Source organism: Loxodonta africana, chromosome 21, assembly GCF_030014295.1.
Source record: "Loxodonta africana isolate mLoxAfr1 chromosome 21, mLoxAfr1.hap2, whole genome shotgun sequence".
NCBI lineage: Eukaryota > Metazoa > Chordata > Mammalia > Proboscidea > Elephantidae > Loxodonta > Loxodonta africana.
Window position 1 is genome coordinate 40,862,689 of NC_087362.1, and position 24,812 is coordinate 40,887,500.

The window sequence follows — 24,812 nt, forward strand, 5'->3', positions numbered from 1 at the left end:
AATTGAATGTAGTTATGTATTTGACCATTTGATCATTGTAACAACACTATAGTTGTTGTTAGAAGGACATGATGTTTGGTAAGGTATATGGTCAACGAGAAAGAGGAAGACCTTCAATGAGATGGGTTGGCACAGTGGCTGCAACAATGGACTTAAGCATAACAACGATTGTGAGGATGGCACAGGACTGGGTAGCCATTGTACTTAGGGTCACTATGAATCTAAACCGACTTTATGGCACATAACAACAACAACATAGTTGTGGTACCTGATTAGTGTCTGTGCCCTAGAGCAGTCGAGCCAATGAAACTACTCCAAGTCAGAAAGAGTAAGAAAGTTTATCAAGGAGATGTATACATCACTGGGGACCTGGCAGCAACACAGACTGTCTCTATGGAGTCCCAAAGAGCAATTTTACTTTACAGCTTATGTAGAATCTTACAGGGGTTAGAAGTGTCTTTGTAGTCTGCAAATGGCCTGGCCTGAGGAGTTATTCATTATAAGATAGTGACAAAAAACTCTTTATCAGACTAAAGATATACATATCAGACACTTGGGCTCTGATTTTCCTGTTGAGGGGTTTTAAGTCACAGGTGGTCAGACAGAACAAAATGAAATTATTTGTGTCAGATCAAACAGAGAACAAAGTCATTAACATTAGGCCGAAACAGAGTTATTAACCCATCCAACACACTGCCATTGAGTTGACAGAGGTATGCAAAGGAGGAGGCAGGCAGAGGAAGGAGAAAAACCCATAGGTTCATCATGGCGTTGGTCAAGCTCTCAGTCACCCATTTTGAAAAAGGAGAAAACACACTGGGGAGTATTGGGACCACAGTTGTTGTTAAATACATACGTCCGTATATATATGTGTATGTGTGTGTGTACGTATACCCTTTTACATGTACGTAGGGATATCCTTTTAATTTACGTTGACCCACTACAGGGCATCTTCCTTTGATCAGGTACTAGGGGAACTAAAGTCTCTTTGGGAATTGATATTCTTGATACTTTTTACACGTCCCAGTGCATATTTTTTTTTTTTTTGCAAATGTTTGGAGAATTAGCAATATACACAGGCAAGGCTGATTAAATACAAGGATGCCTAACCAAATGATGCCCAAAGCATAACCAGGATGCCTAACCAAATGATGCCCAAAGCATAACCAGGATGCCTAACCAAATGATGACCAGAACCCCCATCTGTCTGATTTTAAAATTACACTTTAACCACCATGCTGTGTTACCTCTCAGTGATTCCACAGATTAATTATTTAAGTAAATGAAGATCAGGTACCTTCTAAGAATATCCATGTCATCAAGACTGATTATTTTTCTCAACACGTCCCTGTTAAACACCTCTCAAGGGAATTTTTCTGCCTAAAGTCCCAAAGTGCCTTTCCTCCTGGTTTCTTTCAATAGCCTTACTCCTTCTTTGCTTGTAAAGATTATTTAAGGTAGAGTATATCTCTGACCTCTGCCCTAACATCTGTAAAAAAGTGCAGCATGACTTTAAACTCTGTGAGGACAGGTACTGTCTCTGTCTGGTTTATGTTATACCTTTAGTGCTTAGCATAATGTTTGCCACAGAACAGGCACTCAATCACGTGTTGAATATTGTTGAATGAGACTGATGAGGGGAATTTTCAAATATATTGACCTTTCCCATATCCCATCAAACAGAATCCCTTGGGTGTCTGTAACTTCCAGGACCATGCAGAACCCTCTGTGGTTATGTGAAGTCCATCCTCTTAAACAGGACTCACCTGTTGGAATAAACACATATGTTAAATGTATACCTATTTCTTGAAACACGTTTTATTCTCATTTGCACGAGTGCGTTCCGAGGTACGTTGTTGTAAATGGAAGGATCACAGAGAGTCGCAGTAATTAATAAGGATGTGTTATCTCTACAGTACACCTCAGGCTGGGTGTCTGGTAGATGAGCCCAAGCAAACAGGACAGTATAAATATCCGGACAAACTACCAGGACAGATTTATGACGCCGACACACAGTGCAAGTGGCAATTTGGAGCAAAAGCCAAGTTATGCAGCCTTGGTTTTGCAAAGGTATGTTTGCTTGTGATTTCAAACTTACATTAAGATTCTGCGATGTGTCTGTGTACTGAACAGAAATATAAACATTTGGTTTAGTAAGGCCAAGGGTTAGAGTCTGGGTTATCTCTAAAATGTCAGTTGTTTGGCATGATAATTAAGTGGCAATTTGATTGTCAATGAATTATCCTGTTTATCCCCCATAGACCATGCCTCCTTTAAACACCATTTGACTGCTTCTTTGGAATTAAATTCCTTTTCCTTAGAGGAAGGTTTTACCACTAGCAGTAAGTCTGGGAACAATAGCTTTTACCTACTGGTAATCGCTATTTTTGTTATCTTTGTCTTCATACTCCCTTTTAATGCAATACATTTAAAATTATTACCAAAAAAAAAAAAAAACCCAAACCCATAGCTGTTGATTTCAACTTATAGCGACTCTATAGGACAGAGTAGAACTGCCCCATGGAGTTTCCAAGGAGCAACTGATAGATTCGAACTGCTCACCTTTTGGTTAGTAGCCAAGCTCTTAACTACTCAGCAACCAGGGCTCCGAAGGAAGTATGGAGGTGTAATGAAGTGAGATGGGGAAGATTGAACATGGAATAGGTTTTGGAGACGTGAAGAGTTTTGTTTTAGATGTGTTAAGCTTGAGACACTTTTTAAAATTTGACTTGCGAAAATCATTAACATTTTCAGCATGTCAGGTTTCACTTGAAGGGACATACGTCCTATGGAACACAGCTGGAGAACATGGCCAGCTAGTGACAGGACAGAATACTGTACAGCATTGAGGTTCCTTATAAATGTTGTCTAGTTCAGAAAAACCCTATCAGGTAACAGGAGACCTTGGAGTCTCTGTGGTTATTTTTCCTCCTTGAATTATGACTTACATCCTGGGAATTATAGATAAGGAAGAGTTAGTTGAATGCGCCAGGGAAATGGTGGGGAGGAACAAACAGGAAAGTGTGAACTCGCATTTCTGTTTGCTTTGAAAGGGAGCTTGCTCAGAGGGCTTTCATGGTTGTCAAAGCATGTAGTTGGTTATAATTATGTTTGACTTTTGCACTTCACCACAGAATAAATAACATGTTCCTACAGTCTGTCTTATTACACTGTGGAATCCCTGTATTTTTTTTTTATTTGTTGTGTTTTCTCGGTCCATTCCAGTTGCCCCTTCCTGCCTGTAAAGAAGTTAGCCCTGTGGCCTGCCACAGAGGCTACAGAGTGGGTTATGGCTTTATCCTGTCTATAAGAAGAAAAGCAATTTAAATCTGAAAACCTTTCTATCTGCGGCTTTACTTGTTTCACTGCTACCTCTCATTCCTCCATTTTGACGTAGATTGTTCCTTTTTCCACTTTAATTCGTTCCCCTCAGACCCAGGGGGACTGGATATGGGAACACACAGAGATGATGACCCTGACTTAGTTTGTTGGAATGCTTCATTATGCTTCCTACTAATATTTTGTGGTAGGTCTCATTTCCGTGGGAAACATTCATACATTCTGTCTTATGAGCTGTTTTGAGCTTTGGAAATGGTGTGTATGTGCATGCATGTGTGTGTCTGGAGTTGCTGGTGGTAGTGGTGGTGTTTCCACGTGGTGTTCTAAATATCATTCCATTCTCATTTGGGGGAAAGATTTTTATGTCTGAAAGACCAGTCTTGCTGCACATATCTCTGGTTTCCCTGTGTTTTCTTTTCTTAGTCCTGTGGAAAACTTTTCTGTGAAATATTTTTAAACACGTTCTTGCCATATTTTCTAGCCATAAAATCTATGTGACTAGAATGCTTGGGGAATTCTGTGCCTGGTTAATTGAATTTTTAGGGTTTCAACAAGTGACCACAAAAATCATTGTTTCCTCTCTGGTTGTTAATATTTACCCCAAAATGTATGTGTTCGTTTCTACCTTAGTAAATAGAATGTGGCAAACATGATGGAATCACTTTGATGTTTCATGATTCTAACATTCCATTAGTGACATAATTCTGGACAGTAGCATCAGATGTTTGAGCTGGAAGGAATCTGGTTCAGTCTCCTTACTTTATAGATGGAGAACTGAGGGCTGGAGAAGTTGAGAGCTTTCCAACACTCACTAATGACAAATCCAAGTCCAGAGTAGTGATTAAGAACCTGGACTCTGGAACCAGGCCAGTTTGAGCCCTGCTTTTACCACTTGCTAGCTGTGTGACTTTATGGATTTGAAAGTGTCCATAATTACTCAGTTTCCTCATCTGTAAAATGATGTTAGTAACAGTATTAGTTTACCATTGCTGCTGTAATAAACAGTGATAAACTTAGTAACTTAAAACAACACAAACATGTTGTCTTATATTTTGGAGTTCAGGAGTCCAAATTGGGCCTCAACAGACTAAAATCAAAGTGTCAGCAGGACTGTGTTCTTTCTGGAGACTCTAGGGGAAAATATGTTTCCTTGCCTTTTCCAGCTTCTAGAGACCACCCATATTCCTTGGCTTGTGGCCCCTTCCTCCATTTTCAAAGCCAGCAACATTCAGCCAGTCCTTTCATGCTGCCATTTCTCTGGTTCTCTTCCGCCTCCCACTCCCCCATTTAAGGACCCTTGTGATTACATTGGGTCCACCTAGGAAATCCAGGGTAATCTCCCCATTTTAAGGTCAGCTGATTAGCAACCTTACTTCCATCTGCAGCCTTAATTCCCCTCTGCCATGTAACCTAAAATAATCACAGGTTCTATGGATTAGGGCATCTTGGGGGCGGAGGCACTATTCTGCCCACTGCATCTAGTATAAGAATTAAATTATTTCATAGGTCTGTTGTGAGAATTAAGTTATCTAAATGCATAAAAATTGCAATAAAAATGATAATAACGATGATAGCTAATATTTTGGAGAACTGTGTGCCAGGCCAACTAACCATTTCATGTATACTTCCTCATTTATCCTTCAGATCAGCCCTCTGGAGACAAGTACTCATTTTATGACTATTTTGCAGATGAGGAAACTGCAACTAAAAGGGCTTCTATAACATGTGCATAGAACATGAAACCTGGAATTCAGGACAAGGATTTGAATCAAGCTTGCTTGGCCTATTCTGATGTACTGGTTATTATTATCATTAGAAACCAGGTCTCTTAGTTCCCAGCACAATGTTCTCTAAAATAACTGATATTACCTCTCAAAGTTTACTAAATGCACATAGATGTATACATAGGAAGTATAGAAACGTCCTGCTTATATAGTTGCTAGAACATATTACTGCTTACTTACCTTGCTTCTACAACTTTACCACTCACCTGTAATTTCTGGATAATTTGTCTGACTTTGTTGAGCCATGTCAAAATATATTGCATACAAAAGTATTGAATATTTTTATTGGATCATCACCCTTACCAGTCCCTTCTTTCCTTTCAGGACATTTGCAAATCACTTTGGTGCCATCGAGTGGGCCACAGGTGTGAGACCAAGTTTATGCCTGCAGCGGAAGGGACCGTTTGTGGCTTGAGTATGGTAAACTGAATACTTGTTAGTTTTTAGTTCTAGAAACTTGACAAGGCATAGAACCTAAACTATTTGTTCTCTGACCTTAAAATGGAATGACTTCACTGCATGTATTTTCTGACTTTTCTTTAGATTAGCCAGTATGATTTTGCAGCTATTATAAAAGTTAATGCTAACACAACCTAGTTAGCTCAATTGAGTATGATTTTTTTTTTCCTTTTTGTCTTTGTTTTCATTTTATAGAGGGAGGCTTAGATCAAGATGTTTCTATTTCAGTGAGCCAGTAGGTTTCACTGTCTATTGTTTGCCTTTTAAACTTGATGCAGTCTGTAAAAGCCTCAGAGAGCAGGATCCTATTTAATGCCAGAGAACTGTGTGTCCCTCCCCAGCATGGCCTCTGCCACTCACGTTGCCTCAGGGACCTGTTACTGAGTTTCTGACTTACCTGGTAGAGCCCCATCATTATGGAGAGCTTCTTACTGAAGGACAGGCGATATCTCCATTGATGTCATACCAGAATATCTTTTGGTAGAGACCGTCTTCAACCCAAAGGCTCCACACACAGAACCATCTCCATTTTGGGAGGTTTCTGAGTTTTGAGTGAAGAACCCTCATGTATTAGTTTCTATTGTTCTTTCCCTTTCCTAGTAGAGTCTGGAGGGAAAGGTACATTTGAGATGCCAGTAAATGATCCAGACTTGAGGAGCTCAAGACCGTGATATAGGAACTGTAGATGATGAGAGAGGATAGGGCGTCACAAACTTGTTAATCTCTTATTGGATCTCTCCAGGCAGTGCACGCTCGTATAGAAGAATCGGTCATTTAGAGTGAATTCAATTCCACAATAAGTTATTGACTACTGGATATCGGTGGCTGGAGACCCTGGGGACACAGAGATGAATAAGACTCAGTCTTATACCTTCAGGAGTTCACAGTCCATGGGGGTGACCTGTGCAGAAGTCAATAATGCCATCTTTTTAAACACACCTTCTCTAAAGCACTTAGTTGCTATTGAGGCCCAGATGAATGAGAAATGCATCTTGCTCAGGACCAGGTATGCATTTAGGAAAAACTACAATGAGAGGGCACACTGACATAGGCCTTGGAGTTTGAATTGAAATTCTCCAGTTAGATGAGAGAAAGGAAAGACAATAAAGACAAAGACACATGAAAAGGAACCAGTGTTCAGCAAATGCTTTCTGATATTTGTTAAGGAGTTTATTCAAAATTTCATGAAAGATTTATGCTTTTTAACTTTTTTATTTTAAAGAAAATCAACATTAAAAAAACAGAAGAGCTACAGGCAATTTTTTTTTTTAGTCTAATGGTTATTATCTTCATTTTTTAATGCTTCTTCACCTTTCTCTTTCGAAATAATCCCATTATATAAAGAAAATGACCTGCCATTGGAGTTACAGGCAATTTTTAATCAAATGTACTGGTCTCCCAATAAGAGTTCTCATTGAAAATGTTAATAAGAATGTTTTTATTGTGACCACACAAAACAATGAATTCACTGAATCACTGAAAATATAAGTACTGCTCAAGTCAGTTTTATTTTTAAAGCATCAAACATTACAACTTGCCACTCTAGGATTAATAGGCATTTTTTTCATTAAAAAGTCAAGAGCATGAAACATAAGAGGGGGTATACAAAAAATTAACAAATGAGGCAAATAAGAGATAAATGGCATAGGTCTAAAGTTTACTACTTAAATACATCAGGGGCTTATGTTCTATGGGGACTGCAGTGCCCTTGGGTTAGATTTTAGTTTATGTAGTATGAGATAAATTAGGCCAAAAATTAGAAAATTGATGTCTTAATACCACCTCTGCTCCCTGTATTTTAAGATACCAGGACTATAGTAAAATCCTGGGGGAAAGTCCTCAACTGTAAGATCAGCCTAGCAGAAACATCCTGATAAATGCCATCCATCACCACTCCAGTGCAGATATTACTGCATTCTCTCTGATTCTTCTTCACTTCCCTAAGTGTCTGTTCACTAGACTATAAACTCCACAAGGTCCAGGACCACATCTTACTCATGTCTTATAGCAAGTGTGTAGCACAGAGTAGCACCTGCTCAATGCTTTGTTGGTTGGTTTGTAACTAGAATCCAACTGCATTTTTCCCATATCCTCTCCTGTCCTTAGCCCATCAGTAATATTTGTACCATGAACACACAGTAAACCTGTGATGGTGTGAGAGCCACATGCTGTTATCTAGAGTTATATATGCAAGGAGGAAAAGGTTTGTGCTTTCTGTCTTTCATAAAAGATCTTTGCCTAAGTCATGCCCATTCAATCTGAAATTAGAAACAACACTAGAAATACATATGTACAGATTAAAAAAACCAAATCCATTGCTGCCTAGTGGATTCCGACTCATAGCGACCCTATAGGACAGAGTAGAACTGCGCCATAGGGTTTCCAAGGCTGTAAATCTTCCTGGGAGCAGACTGCCACATCCTTCTCTTGCAGAGCTGCCAGTGGATTCTAACCATCTGCCTTTCAGTTAGCAGCTGAGAGGTTAACCACTGTACTTCCAGGGCTCCTTATACGTATGGATAGATAAATAAAACTGTATGTGTATATGTATTTTTATATTCTACATATCACATGTAAAATTTTACATTAATATGTATCTGTAGCTGAAACTGAAGAAAATCAGAGCAAGTCCACAAGATCCAAAATATGACCTTGAGAATATCCCACCTGAATTTAGAGACCATCTAAAGAATAGATTTGATACATTGAACACTAGTGACCAAAGACCAGACGAGTTGTGGAATGACATCAAGGACATCATCCATGAAGAAAGCAAAGATCATTGAAAAGACAGGAAAGAAAGAAGAGACCAAGATGGATGTCAGAGGAGACTCTGAAACTTGCTCTCAAACATCGAACAGCTAAAGCAAAAGGAAGAATTGATGAAGTAAAAGAACTGAACGGAAGATTTCAAAGGGTGGCTCGAGAAGACAAAGTAAAGTATTATGATGACATGTGCAAAGAGCTGGAGATGGAAAACCAAAAGGGAAGAACACACTCAGTGTTTCTCAAGCTGAAAGAACTGAAGAAAAAATTTAAGCCTCGAATTGCAATAGTGAAGGATTCTATAGCGGAAATATTAAACGATGCAGGAAGCATCAAAAGAAGATGGAAGGAATACACAGGGTCATTATACCAAAAAGGATTAGTCAATGTTCAACCATTTCAAGAGGTGGCAGTTGATCAGGAACTGATGATACTGAAGGAAGAAGTCCAAACTGCTCTGAAGGCATTGGTGAAAAACAAGGCTCCAGGAATTGATGAAACATCAATTGCAATGTTTCAACAAACAGATGCAGTGCTGGAGGCGCTCACTTGTCTATGCCAAGAAATATGGAAGACAGCTTCCTGGCCAGCTGACTGGAAGAGATCCATATTTATGCCTATCCCCAAGAAAGGTGATCCAACCGAATGTGGAAATTATAGAACAATATCATTAATATCATATGCAAGCAAAATTTTGCTGAAGATCGTTCAAAAACAGCTGCAGCAGTATATCGACAGGGAACTGTCAGAAATTCAGGCCTGTTTCAGAAGAGGACATGGAACCAGAGATATCATTGCTGATGTCAGATGGATCCTAGCTGAAAGTAGAGAATACCAGAAGGATGTTTACCTGCGTTTTATTGACGATGCAAAGGCATTCGAATGTGTGGGTCATAACAAATTATGGATACCATTGCGAAGAATGGAAATTCCAAAACACTTAATTGTGCTCATGAGGAACCTTTGCATAGATCAAGAGGCAGTTGTTTGGACAGAACAAGGAGATACTGACTGGTTTAAAGTCAGGAACGGTGTGCATCAGGGTTGTATTCTTTCACCATACCTATTCAATATGTATGCTGAGCAAATAGTCCAAGAAGCTGGACTATATGAAGAAGAATGGGGAATCAGGATGGGAGGAAGACTCATTAACAACCTGCGTTATGCAGATGACACAACCTTGCTTCCTGAAAGTGAAGAGGACTTGAAGTACTTAGTAATAAAGATCAAAGACCACAGCCTTCAGTAGTGATTGCACCTCAACATAAAGAAAACAAAAATCCTCACAGCTGGACCAATGAGCAACATCATGATAAATGGAGAGAAGATTGAAGTTGTCAAGGATTTCATTTTACTTGGATCCACAATCAACAGCCATGGAAGCAGCAGTCAAGAAATCAAAAGACGCATTGCACTGGGTAAATCTGCTGCAAAGGACCCCTTTAAAGTGTTGAAGAGCAAAGATGCCTCCTTGAAGACTAAGGTGTGCCTGACCCAAGCCATGGTATTTTCAATTGCATCATACACATGTTAACGATGGACAATGAATAAGGAAGACCAAAGAAGAATTGACGCCTTTGAATTGTGGTGTTGACAAAGAATATTGAATATACCATGGACTGCCAAAAGAATGAACAAATCTCTCTTGCAAGAGAAGTAAAACCAGAATGCTCCTTAGAAGCAAGGATGGTGAGACTGTGTCTTACATACTTTGGACATGTTTTCAGTAGGGATCAGTCCCTGGGGAAGGATATCATGCTTGGCAGAGTACAGGGTCAGAAGAAAAGAGGAAGACCCTCATCGAGGTAGATTGACACAGTGGCTGCAACAATGAGCTCAAACATAGTAACGATTGTGAGGATGGCTCAGGACGGGGCAGTGTTTCGTTCTGTTGTGCATAGGGTCACTATGAGTCAGAACTGACTCGATGACACCTAACAACAACATATATCTGTGTGTGTATTCCGATATATTCCTGTTTTCTGTACTGATTGAAAAGCCAGAAATAGACAATCTCTCAGCAGCCTACCCAATATTAGGGTGAATAATAAAATAAAAGAAAGTCAAATTAATTGAATGATGGAAACAGTGAGAAAGCCCATTGTTTAAAAAAGAAATATGATTAGAGTTAAGATATATTGGTCAATAATTTGTCCCTGAGGTGTCCTGTTTAGCAACTTTGGCTAAAAAAAACCAAACCCATTGCCATAGCGTTGTTTCTAGGCTGTAATCTTTATGAAAGGATACCGGTACATCCTTCTCCTTCAGAGCAGATGGCAGGTTTGAACCAATCTTTAGGTTAGCAGCCAAACACTTAACTACTGTACCACCAGGGCTCCTTAGGTCAGCTTTGGCTACTGGTTTTACATCCTGTCTTAGCTACTACTGTAAGTATTTGTGTAGCTGTGTGACTCTGAGCAAGTTACTTGGTATTTCTTTGCTAAATTTCTCTCATCTGGAGAATAGTTTTTAACCCTTAAGTGTTTTGCAAGGATTATGAGAGATACTGCGTGTGAAGTTCTCTACAACATTTCTAGCACATAGATGCAACTTCATAAACCTTAGTTACTGTAGTTACTGTTGCTGCTGCTTTGTTGTGGTCAGCTGAGATATTTGCCTAAGTCATGTTCATTCAATTTGAAATTAGAAGCAGCACTAAAAAGGTATACGCATGGATAGATAAATGCTATGGTAGACAAAATCTTCAAATGGCTGTTCGCTTTCCCCCAAAAGTGATGGGATTCCACGCAAAGTCTGAAATGGCAATTAACCCAGAGGAAAAAAAGTTGCAAACGGAAGAATTGATCAACACGTGACAGGACTGTGAAGAAAGGAAGTAATATCTTAAACTAGACAAAGTGTGCTAGCAACCAAACCACACAGTAATCAGCGACAAAGCCAAATTTATCACAGGGGAAAAGTGAAGATTTTAAAGTCAAACAAGCTCTCCATAATTCTGTAACTGAAGCCCCAGTCCTTGGTGAAACCTGGCCAGGTCCAGACTCCAGTCCTTTGGATCTAATTGCAGAGGCTTTTAGGAAAGTGTGCAGTTACGCTAAGTCATGCAGAACTTGCTCGTAATAAAAGCACCACAGAAAAAAACACCACTACCAGGGGTGAATGCAACCTCCGAGGAGAGAGATGAGCAACAAAGCATGGGATGTATTACAAAAAAAAAAAATTACAAAAGAGAGCTAAAACGTAAAGGTTAGCAGAGAAAACAGCTCTCGCTCCAGCTTGATCCCAGCATTCCAAATAAAGGCCCAGGGCAAATTCATCAAGGGCACTCAGAGAGCGCAGCTTCATCGGGGTGTCTGAAATGAGGACTTTTAATATGAGACAAAAGGATAAAAAATATCAGAAGAGCTGAATTTGTGCAGATGGAAAATTATTCCATTTCATTAAAAAAAAAAATGTCCCATGGGGATGATTTGGAATAAAAAAGATATAACTAGTAACCAATTGCCTTTGAATCAATTCAAACTCATGGTGACCCCATGTGTGTCATAGTAGAATTGTGCTCCATAGAGTTTTCAGTGGCTGTTTTTTTTTGTTGTTATTTTTGTTTTGTTTTTGGGAGTAGATCTCTGAGTGGACTTGAACTTCCAACCTTTCGGTTAGCAGCTAAGCACATTAACCATTTGCACCACCCAGGGCCTCCAAAACTAAGCTATAATGTGTGCATCGTCAGATCTGTTTTATACTCATTGAAAATTATAAAGTCTGTGTTAATGTCTTAAAAACTATTTTTCCTTGAGTGAATGATGCAAATTGCTCTTTAAGTAGCGGGGTTTGTAAAAGGTAAGGGAGGTTCCTTTGTAATTTTGTCTGCATTGATGACCTTTGCTGGCCATGGAATCTTATCTGAACATTTCACGTGGAGAGCTCTCAAAGCATATAATCCTGAGCCCGTTGGCGACAGATGTCCCTTCTCTCTAGATGTCAGAGTTTCAAAATGCATGAGGTAAACATGGAGTAACCAGGTGTTTCTAAAGCACAGCAAGCCAAGGAAGTCTATGCATGAGGTAAACATGGAGTTGTTGTTAGGTGCCATCAAGTCAGTTGCGACGCATACAGACCCTATTTACAACAGAACAAAACACTGCCCAGTCCTGCACCATCCTCACAACCATTGCTGTGCTTCAGCCCATTGCCATAGCCACTGTGTCTGTCCATCTCATTGAGGGTCTTCCTCTTGTTTGCTGACCCTCTACTTTACCAAGCATGATGTCCTTCTCCAGGGATTGGTCCCTCCTCATAACATGCCCAAAGTACCTGAGACAAAGTCTTGCCATCCTTGCTTCTAAGGAGCATTCTGTCTGTACTTCTTCCAAGACAGATTTGTTTGTTCTTTTGACAGTCTGTAGTATATTCAATATTCTTTGCGAACACCGTAATTCAAAAACATTAATTCTCCTTCAATCTTCCTTCTTCATTGTCTAGCCTTCACATGCATATGAGAAGGTTGGAAATACTACAGCTTCGATCAAGGGTACCTTAGTCCTCAAAATGACATCTTTGCTTTTGAATACTTTAAAAGAGGTCTTTTGCAGCAGATTTGCCTAATGCAATATGTCACTTGATTTCCTGACTGCTGCTTCCATGGGCATTGATTGCGGATCCAAGTGAAATGAAATCCTTGACAGCTTGAGTGTTTTCTCCATTTATCACGATGTTGCTTATTGGTCCAGTTGTGAGGATTTTTATTTTCTTTATGTTGAAATGTAATCCATGCTGAAGTCTTTAGTCTCTGATCTTCATCAGTAAGTGCTTCAAGTCGTCTTCACTTTCAGCAAGCAAGGTCATGTCATCTGCATAGCGCAGGTTGTTAACGAGTCTTCCTCCAATCCTGATGCCCCGTTGTTCTTCATATAGTCCAGCTTCTTGGATTATTTGCTCAGCATACAGATTAAATAAGTTTGGTGAAAGGATACAGCCCTGATGCATACTTCTCCTGATTTTAAATCACACAATATCCCCTTGTTCTGTTCAAACGACTGCCTCTTGGTCCATGCACAGGTTTTGCATGAGCACAATTAAATGTTCTGGAATTCCCAGTCTTCACAATGTTATCCATAATTTGTTAGATCTTTCAGCCAAGACCCATCTGACATGAGCAATGATATCCCTCATCCCGTGAACTCTTCTGAATCCAGTTTGAACTTCTGGCAGTTTCCTGCCGATGTACTGCTGCAACAGTTTTTGAATGACCTTCGGCATAATTGAACGTGCATGAGACATTAGTGATATTGTTTGATAATTTCCGCATTCTGTTGGATCGTCTTTATCTGGAATGGGTAAGAATATGGATCTCTTCCAGTCATCTGGCCAGCTGTCTTACAAATTTCTTGGCATAGACAAGTGAGCACTTCCAGCATTGCATCCATTTGTTGAAACATTTCGGTTGGTATTCCATCAACTCCTGGAGCCTGGTTTTTCACCAGTGCCTTCAGTGCAGCTTGGACTTCTTCCTTCAGTACCATTTGTAATTGATCATATGCTACCCCCTGAAATGGTTGAACATCGACCAATTCTTTTGATATGACTGTGTGTTCCCTCCATCTTCTTTTGATGCTTCCTATGCTGTTCAATTTTTTGCCCAAAGAATCCTCCAATATTGAAAGTCGAAGCTTTAATTTTTTCTTCAGTTCTTTCAGCTTGAGAAATGCTGGCTGTTTTCACTTTTGGTTTTCTAACTCAGGTCTTTGCACATTTCATTATGATACTTTACTTTTTCTTCTCCAGCCACCCTTTGAAATCTTTTGTTCAGCTCATTTACCTGATCTTTTCTTCCTTTTGCTTTGGCTACTCTATGTTCAAGAGCAAGTTTCAGAGTTTCTTCTGACATCCATTTTGGTTTTATTTTCCTGTCTTTGTAATGATCTCTTGCTTTCTTCATGTATGGTATACTTCATGTCATATCACAACTTGTCTGGTCTTCGGTCTTTAGTGTTCATCACGTCAAATCTGTTCTTGAGATGGTCTCTAAATTCAGGTGGGATTTACTTAAGATAGTGCTTTGGCTCTCTTGGACTTGTTTTAATGTTTTTTTACCTTCAACTTGAACTTCCATACGAACAATTGATGGCCTGTTCCGAAGTTGGCCCCTGGCCTTGTTCCGACTGATGATATTGAGCTTCTCCATCGTCTCTTTCCACAGATGTAGTCAATTTGGTTCCTTTGCATTCCATCTGGCAAGGTCCACGTGTATAGTCACCATTTATGTTGTTGAAAAAAATATATTTGCAGTGCATAAGTCATTGGTCTTGCAAAATTCTATGTGTGATTTCCAGTGTCATTTACCAAGGTCATATTTCCCAACTACCAATCCTTCTTTGTTTCCAACTTTTGCATTCTAATCACAGTAATTATCAATGCATCTTGATTGCATGTTTAATCAGTTTCGGACTGTGGAATTTGGTAAAAATATTCAATTTCTTCATCTTTGGCTTTAGTGGTTGGTGTGTAAATTCGAATAGTAGTCGTTTTAACTGGTCTTCCTTGTAGGTATATGGATATTATCTATCACTGACGGCATTGTACTTCAGGATAGATCTTGAAATATTTTTTTGACGATGAGAGTGATGCCATTGCTCTTCTATTTGTCATTCCTATCGCAGTAGATCATATGATTGATTCAAAATGGCCAATACCAGTCCATTTCAGCTCACTAATGCCTAGGATATTAATGTTTATGAGTTCCATTTCATTTTTTGACGACTTCCAATTTTCCTAGATTCATATTTGTACCTTCCACATTCTGATTATTAATAGATGTTTGCAGCTGTTTCTTCTCATTCTGAGTTTTCACATCAGCAAATGAAGGTCCTGAAAGCTTGACTACATCCACTTCATTAAGGTCGACTCTAAGGAGGCAGCTCTTCCCCAGTCATATTTTGAGTGCGTCCAACCTGAGGGACCTATCTTCCAGCACAATATCAGACAGTGTTCTGGGGCTATTCATAAGGTTTTCAGTGGCCAGTATTTTTAGAAGTAGACTGCCAAGTCCTTCTTTCTAGTCTGTCTTAGTCTGGAAGCTCCACTGAAACCTGTCTACCATGGGTGACTCTGCTGGTATTTGAAATACCGGTGGCATAGCTTCTAGCATCATGTCAACACACGAGCCACCACAGTATGACAGACTGACAGACGAGTGGTGGAAACTTGGGTATTTATAAAGCACGGCAAGCAGATGAATTCTCTCAAGTTGTCATGCATTTCCTGTTTGCCAACAGACTCGTTTTTCCTATTATCCTTCATGTGTTTGCTGCATCTCCCTGTGCTCTCCCAGGTGGTTTCTGACAGAAAGCATGTTGTCTGTTCTCTTCACAGTGGTGTCGGCGAGGCCAGTGTGTAAAGTTTGGGGAACATGGGCCCAGGCCTGTCCACGGCCAATGGTCCTCCTGGTCGAAGTGGTCAGAATGTTCCCGAACATGTGGTGGAGGAGTGAGGTACCAAGAGAGACAATGCAATAATCCCAAGTAAGCCTCCAAGGGAAAAAGTCCGTATTTTTAAGAGATTAGCTTTTAGCATATAACACACTGTCTTTTGTTTTTTTCCCAGCTGCCTTGCACCATCTCAGTGATTAACATCACACTTACACTTTTGCTTATTTGAAATATTCCTTTATATTAATTCATTTTTGCTAAAATTTATTTTTAAGAAAAGCATATCACTCCTTTGAAATCAGGTGTTTTGTTTTTTGTCTATGTGGGGAAATATATATAAGAATGCATTTGCCATTTCAATCAGTTTGTAAAAATTGTAATTTGTTGTTGCTGTGGAGAATATATGCAGCAAAACAACCAATTCAATCATTTCTACGTGTACCATTCAGTGACATTGATTATATTCTTCCAGTTGTGTGACCATTCTCACCCTCCTTTTCTGAGTTGTTCTTCTCCATTAACATAAACTCACGGCCCCCTAAGGTCCCTATCTGATCTTTTGAGTTGCTGTTGTCACTTTGGAAACCCTGGTGGTGTAGTGGTTAAGAGCTATGGCTGCTAACCAGAAGGTTGGCAGTTTGAATCCACCAGCTGCTCCTTGGAAACCCTGTGGAGCAGTTCTACTCTGTCCTGTAAGGTCACTATGAGTCAGAATCGACCCAGTGGCAATGGGTTTAATGGGTTTGGTTGTCATTTTGATCTCACATAGATAGTTCTTAAAAGAGCATAATGCTCAAGGCAGACATTTTTTATTAATTAAGCTGTTGTTTGGTTGAATATTAAACTATTTAACTATTTGATATTAAATATATTTAATATTTAAATACTTCTTTAATATTAAATTGTTTGGTTTTAAGAAGACTTCAGGGGGTATTTTTTGTTAGGTATTGAAGATACTGGAAACTCTGGTGGCATAGTGGTTGAGAGATAGGGCGGCTAACCAAAAGGTCAACAAGATGCTCCTTGGAAACCCTATGGAACAGTTCCACTCTGTCCTGTAGGGTCGGTATGAGTCAAAATGGACTCGATGGCAAAGTTTTGTTTACTTTTTTTGATATTGAAGATATCTCAGGGCAGTAGTTTCAGGGGTTCATTTAGTCCTCTTGGCTCCAGAAAGCCTGGAGTCCATGAGAATTTGAAATTCTTTGCTGCATTTCCCCCCTTTTGATCAGGATTCACCTATGAAATCTTTGATCAAAATATTCAGTAATAGTAGCTAGGCACCACTGAGTTCTTCTGGTTTCATGGCAAACGAGGGAGTTGTTTATGGAGGCAGTTAGCTACACATTCCATATCCTCCTATTCCTGACACTCCTTCTTCCTCTGTTGCTCTGGTGGATAGAGACCAATTGTCGAGTCTTGGATGGCCAACTGTGAACTTTTAAGACCTCAGGCACTGCTCAACAAACTAGGAGGTAGAATAGAAGCACTAAACATGTTATTAGGCCAATTAACTGGGATGTCCCATGAAACCATGACCCTAAACCTCCAAACCAAGGAACCAAATCCCGTGAGGTTTTTGGTTGTATGTAAGCAGCCTTGGCAAGCTACATTTTTTTCTATTGTTGTTGTAATAAACCATTGTTACGTGATATTTAGTTACCTTTCCCGTGTTGTGCAACCGTCACCACTATATATTTCCAATTTTTTTTGTCACCCTTAATGGAAACTCAGTGCCCCTTAAGCACCATTTTTAAGTGTGTTTTTCTTGCCTCTGGTTAATAGTAATCAATTAGGGTTTTGCTGTTTGTATGTAAATGCCAGATGCATTGGGGGCCAGGAAATAAGGGGTAGAAACTGAAAATACCACAAAGGAATTATTCTCTGTCTGAATATTATGATCAAAGACTCCGATCATTGTCTGAGCTACTTTCTTAATGTGAACTAGGGCTACACAGTCCAGCGCCTGTGATTCTATACACGGAGCAGCTTGGCTGGTGGAACGCGTGTGTGTTCTCAGACTGGCGAGCTGGAGAAAGAATGCTGATTTTTGCCGTGCAGGAATGTGCATCAACATGTGTTGACAGATCTGCCTGACTTTTCAAGAGAAACCAGAAATCCAAAAAAAGTCTTGTGTGAAATTTCCCAGTTTTCGAAAACAGTGACAATGAATTCAATTAAAAAAAAAAAAATTGCTCCAAAAACAAATCAAACTTTCTATAGATGGGAACTGGCCCATCCATGGTCATCTGCATATGCCCTCTGACCTAATCATGCTGGGCCACTGAGCTGCAGCCTGTGTTTGTAAAAACAAAGGTGGTTTTATGTTACTTTTATATACTCTAACTCCTACATGAAACATGTGAGAAATGTATTTCCCGATGGCGTGGTGAAGTAGACTGAGATTCCAAATCCCGTTACTGCGGCTTATTAATGGTGTGGCTTTAGGAAACTCACTTGAACTCTGAGCTTGAGTTTCTGAATAAAGTGGAGATAATAATACCCACTTTAGAAAGTTTGGGGAGGACTAGAAATTGCATCTGCAGAATGCTTGACACACTGGGGAGCATCCAACGGACATTCAACAAAAAGATTCTGAGGCCCACATGGTTTTCATCGTCCTCATCCCCAAGCTCACCAGGTACCAGGCAGTTAGCCCTCAGAAGCAGTGGGGAAAGGTCTCACTGATGAAAGTAGACTTGGGAGAATTATTGATGGTCACAGAATGAGAAAAATGTGATCAGACCTTGGTAAATAGTGGGTTTAATTTTATAACAAGATTTGAGCAGTAGTATAGCATGTTGACTCTGCCTTATGATAACCACATGTGTGTCAGAGTAGACCTGTGCTCCATTAGGGTTTTCAGTGACTAATGTTTCAGTAGATTGCCAGGCCTTTCTTCTGAGGTGCTTCTGGGTAGACTTGAACCACCAGCCTTTTGGTTAGCAGCTGAGTGCTTTAACCGTTTGCACTACTGAGCCGCTCCTTGGTGGTTCAGTGGTAGAATACTTGCTTTTATGTAGGTGACCAAGGTCTGATTCCTGGCCAGTGCACTTCATGTTCAGCCAACACCTGTCTATTAGTGATGGATCGTGTGGTGCTGAAAAGGCTTCAGCAGAGCTTTTAGACTAAGATAGACTAGAAGGAAATGCCTGGTGATTTACTTCCAAAAATTAGCCAGCGAAAACCCTGTGGATCTCAATGGTCTAATCCCCAACCAATCATGAGACTGGCACAGGATCAGGCAGCAGTTTCTTCCATGTGCGTGGGGTTGGCGTGAGTCGGGGCCAACTCCATAGTAGCTAACAGCAACAACGTAGCATGGAGGTTAACACAGACTGACACCAACAACTCGGGTTTGCATCTTGGCCCTGCCGTTTCTTAGCTGTGTGGCCATATGTAACTTGTTTCCCTGCCCCAGATTCCTCGTTTGTCAAAATGAGATAACAATAGCACCTACATCAGCTGAGTTAATATTTGTAAAGTGCTTTAGAGAAGTGCCTGGCATGTCGTGAGCATTGTATAAATGTTTGGTAAATTGAGTATTAAAATAAGTCATGAAACTAAAGCAAAAGGAAATTTTAAAAGAGAAAAATAGTACTTCTATTGAGTCAGCAGTCTGAACTGGAAAAAAGGGCTAATTTGTTCCAAAATACCAGGGAGGTTTCTAGATAGTTTGACCATGGTTTGTTAGATGCTGTTTGGGCTATCTCAGTCTAGTCCAGGGTTTCTCAGCCTCTGCATTATTGACGTTTGGGGCTGATAATTTGTTGTTTTGGGGGCTGTCCTGGGCTTTGCAGAGTGTTTAGCAGCCTCCCTGGCTTCTACCCACTAGTGCCCCCCTCCCAGTTGGGACAACTTACAATGTCTCCAAACTTTGCCAAATTTCCCTGGGGTAGGGGTAGCGGGGAAGAATAACCCTGGATTGAGAACCAGTGGTGCAGTCAGACCCAGTAACTGGGTATGGTGGTGAGAGGCTTGCTATGTTTTTACAACTTTTACCAGATTATTAAAACCACACTCCTGATACTTTGTAGCCTGGGTCTTGGCTGCAATTGTTAGGATCGTTATATTACTTTACATTTTTGCAGGGTATTTCATGGATCTGGTTTTCATACATCTCAACATTTTACAATCTAGATATTTTCCCAAGAAAGAAATAGATTACCTAAATTAATAGCTGTGCTGGTAAAGTACATAAATGATGCCCCTGAGATTTAAATTAAAACCTCTCTCATATCTGCGAGATTGAGAACTCTCATTATAACATTGCTCATGGAACTATCATATTGTAATTTTAGAGATACTTAATAAAATAATTAATCACTAAAGTAGTTCCACTCGGTACAGTTTTATCATTTTAAAGAAGATTAAGGCTAATCAGGGCGTTGTTTAACTATGCATGAAGTCACAAATAAAAGGAGTAGATGATCAGCTATCCCGGGACAATTGAATTAAATGTTCTCTGTTCTTATTTCACTTTGTTGTATAGAGCTGTTTTTCCCTCTGTTTCAAAACACCGATTTCTTTCTTGCTTCAGTTTAAACACTTGGTTTTGTTCCCGTCATTCAGCCTAGCCATTTTCTTTTTCTCCTGTGATTAGCAGTGTGAGCTTTGTTTTATACAATGATGATTTTTCCAGAAAATATTTCATTTCATATAAAATTATTTCTTCCAGGTGATTCATGGATCTGTCAAATTTTTTTGAGCTTCAAAAGAGTTTAAAGGTTATCTAGTTCTGGAATCATCAATCCCAGACACATGTGACCCTCCTTTTTCCCATGTCGATGGTAAAAAAAAAAAAAAAAAAGCCAGTTGCCAACAAGTCAATTCCAAATCATGGCGACCCCATGTGTTTCAAAGTAGAATGTGCTCCATATGGTTCTCCATGGCTGTGATTTTTTGGAAGTAGGCCACCAGGCCTTTGTTCCAATGTGCTTCTGAGTAGATTCAAACCACCAACCTTTCAATTAGAAGCCGAGCACTTAACCGTCTGTACCACCCAGGGACTCCTCATGTCCATGGTAGACTTTTTCAATTGATCAAGGCCTTATTTTCTACTGAGTCCTACTATGCCTCAGCAACCTTCCCAAAACACTTCTCCAGGCATTTGCTACCGATCAGGTTGGAACTGACACATGAGTTGAAACCTATTGTCAGTCCAATTGTTTTACAGACATGCAGCCAGGAGAGGTAGAAAGTCCCAGTCAGAGAAACAGTACTTGCCCAGGTCACCAAACTGGTACTGGTAGACTCAGACCAACACCCCACAGGCTTGGTCCTTTCTATTTTTTTTTTTTTTTGGTCCTTTGACTATTAAATTGTACTGTAGGAGAGCCTAATGAATTTCCTATAAAATCTGTTTAAAAAAATTAATAGTGACATTCTAAGACATTCTAGAACATGTCTAAAAAGTGAGTCTATTTTAGAAAGAATTACTAAATTGCATTAACCACTAACTGTAATGCAATTAAGCAGGTGCAGCTCTGAGTGAAGTCACGGCTCCAGAATATAATTGAATCAAATCTATGGCCCATTTTCCAGCCAATAATTCCCAGGCTCAGCTGGTTATCAGAATCACCTGGGGTGCTTTAGAAACTAGATTTCTGCATCTTTGCCATCATGTAGTCTTGCTGAGAAAGTAAGAGGTATCTCAAAATCTCAATCTCTCCCACTCCCTCTGTGTGTGTGTGTATGTGTGTGTATTTGTATCCTCCACAATGGTTAGGGAGTCTGCCTTTTATAATGGGGAAGGCTTGGATTTAAATATCCTCTGCCTCTTCTCAGCTTGACTTTAGGCAATTTTATTTAGCTTCCTCATATGTAAAATGGGGACAGTTGTGACAATTAACTGAGATAATGCTTATAAAGAATTTAGGGTAATGTCTGGAGCAGAATTAGCACAAATAAATTGTATGTTATATATACACGTATATATGTATATAACTATGTGTGTATATATATATATATTTATATATATATTTTTAGCAGAGTTCCTCAAGTTGATTACCTAATTTAATGATCATCCAACCAGCCAACATCATAACTATTTAAGGACCTGATAAATTATGCAGAAGCAAATGTGGACATACTCTATAGTAGCCTAATGTAAAGATAAAAACACATGCCAGGAAATTTTTTTTTTTCAATTTTTATTTTTAATCTTAGAGAACTCATTACACCAAGGGATGTTGTCTTAGGCTGAGTTCTCTAGAGAAGCAAAACCAGTAAAGTGTATAAATATATATATGTATAAGCCAAAAAAAAAAAAAAACCCACTGCTGTTGAGTCGATTCTGACTCATAGTGACCCTATAGGACAGAGTAGAACTTCCCTATAGGGTTTCTGAGGAGCAGCTGGTAGATTCGAACTGCTGACCTCTTAGTTAGCAGCCAAGCTCTTAACCAGTATGCTACCAGGGCTCCAAATATACAGAGAGAGATTTATATCAAGGAAGTGGCTCACGAGGTTGTAGAGGCTGAAACGTTCGAAGTCTGTGGGTCAGGATAGAGGCTTCTCCTGATTCATGTAGCTGTAGGGGCTGGCAAACCCAAGATGGGCAGGTCAGAGAGCGGGCTCTTGCTCACAAGCTGCAAAGATCAACGAATCCCTAGGTCAGCAGGCAAGACCAAAGGTAAGCTGTTAGCTCAAGTCCCAAAAACCAGAGGTCAGACAAACAGGAGCCAGCTGTAGGATCTAGAGCTAGCGAAAGCTCCTGAGCCTTGCCAGGATATCCATTCATATTCAATGCAGTCTACACACCCAAGGAAGCTCCCTTTCAAGTGACTTGCCACTCACAGCAGAGCACTTCCTGGAGGTAATCACATTGTATCAAATCTCACCATGGACGTGATCACACTATCCATCATATTACTGCCGAATCACTGAGAATCATGGCCCAGCCAAGTTGACATACAACCTTAACCATCACAGGTATCATGGTAGAATTTTCTTTTAATTTATCCTGACACTCTTGTTTAAAGTAGCAGAAAAACGTACTTGTATTTGAGTTTGGTGAAGCAGTCCAAATTCTTGGCAGTCATTAGTTTGCTAACTTTGACCCTATCCTGTCAAAGAAAAAAAAGGGAAATATATAAATATATATATATATAAAAAAGTATAGCATATAGTACCAGCATAGTGTGGGTACCTAGTAAGTATAATTGCATTTTAATAGCTACAATTTATTTATGCTAACTCTGCCCTAGGCACTACCCTACATACTTTACAAGCATTAACTCAATCATCTTAACTGTCACCATTTTACAGATGAGGAGGTTAAATAAAATTGCCTGAAGTCAAGCTTAGAAGAGCAGAGAGAATATTTAGATCCAGGTCTTCCTCATTATAAAAGGCCAACCCCCTAACCATTGTGGGTTATGGTCTCTTTCTTCCTCTTCCTGTGCCTGGCCCCATCTCCTAATTCAGTAAAGTGCAGGCCAAGTGGACTGGGAGAAGAATCTTGGACAGAGTCCAAAGGTTTGAGTTTCAGCCCTGCTCTCTCTCTCTCTAGCTGTGTGACCTTCATTCAGCAACTTTTGTGAGCTCTATAAGCCTTTTTTCACTTCATCTATAAAGTGAGGGGTTGGCTGTATGAGATTTTGAGGTCTCTTCCAGGTTACAGTTTCTTTAAGTTGAAAGAGTAACACATGTGGTCATCTTTCACTTCATGGACTATGAACAGTCCAAATGAGGGTTATTTGTGAAATCTCAGACAGAAAGTCTTAAACTGAGAATGTAGTTATAAATAAGCCTTGTAAGGATGGCCAGGAGTATTGGGACTATGATATGGCACTTTAAGGTTTTCCTAAATGCTTTTTAGATAATGATTTAAGAAATCTTCAGGGATTTGATCCGGCACAGCAGCTGCTGCATGTTTAAGTAGTTGCTCCAGAATGTTTTTAAATAGCATAAAAATCTCGTTCTGGCACTGTGAGACTTCCCGTTTCTGTTGAATCCATTTTAGCATGCAGTTATAGGAGGATTTGATAAAATATGCTGAAGCAAATCCCGGGGTATTTTATAGCATACTTGTGCTTCCTAAAGAGACAAGGAATTTTAATCACATAAATTTATTAACCTGGAGCCTCCTTTCATGTTACATGTTGGCATTGAACTTTTATATGAGATGATCTGTAGTTGGGTTTTAGCCTTCAGAGAAAAGTACCAAAGGGAAGCATGGAAAGAAGCAATTGCATTGTACAAGGGGTGAGCTGGATAAGATGCAGTTTGTCTTTTTCAGTTTTGTTTCTGCTCCTTTTTTCTTTATTTTCCTTTCCAACTTTTGCAGATTGGAGTTTGCCTACTAAGATCTTAAAGGGCTTGGCATTAGAACATAATTACTTATGTTCTGATGGGATCGCTTACCCTGGAAATTCATTTTCCAGTGTGCTTGGCAGGAAAGGGCTAGGCCACCAGCAAAGTTAAAGAATGACTGTTGTTGGGTGCTGTCAAGTCAATTCCAACTCATAGTGACCTCATGTACCAGAGTAGAAGTGCCTCATAGGGTTTTTTTTGACTATAATCTTTACAGAAGCAGATCTCCAGGTCTTTCTCCCACAGAGCCAGTGGGGGGCGGGGGAGGAGCAGGGACGCTCAAACTGCCAGCCAACCTTTTGGTTGGTAGAGTTGTACCAGGGCTCATAAAGAATGACTGTGCATATGAAAACAAGGCAATGTCTTTCCTTGAAATTTAGAATCAACTGAATAGAATGCACGAGAGTCAGACAATAATCAAAATATCAGCTCAATGACTGATAAAGCTAGATTGGAGAATGTAACTTGGACACCTGGACAAATGGGACTTCCCGCTCCTTCTCCCAGTGACTGGACCTTCTATGCAGCAGCAGGTGCAGGACAAAGTATAGGAAGATGATGAGAGTGTTTGGAAGTTGGGAAAAGGCTGGAAATGCGAGCTGGGCTAGCTTTTTAAAGAGCTTTTGATGCCAACATAAAGGACATGTGTGTAGCATACATGAACACATATACATTAATAACAGATGTATGTACATTTTTGCTTAACACTGAGGTGGTATCATGAGTGTCAAGAATATCCTTCCATGAGACAGTCTTTAAG

At 39.8% G+C, this 24,812-nt stretch overlaps 1 protein-coding gene across 1 annotated transcript in view; it reads left to right on the plus strand.

Annotated features, from left to right (window-relative positions):
* ADAMTS18 (ADAM metallopeptidase with thrombospondin type 1 motif 18) overlaps window positions 1-24,812 on the plus strand; it is a 172,507-nt gene that overhangs the window by 104,103 nt on the left and 43,592 nt on the right. The window contains exons 10-12 of the mRNA XM_064273760.1: window positions 1,917-2,070; window positions 5,448-5,543; window positions 15,681-15,829. Coding sequence (XP_064129830.1) covers window positions 1,917-2,070; window positions 5,448-5,543; window positions 15,681-15,829 — 399 coding nt within the window. The remainder of the gene's footprint in view (window positions 1-1,916; window positions 2,071-5,447; window positions 5,544-15,680; window positions 15,830-24,812) is intronic.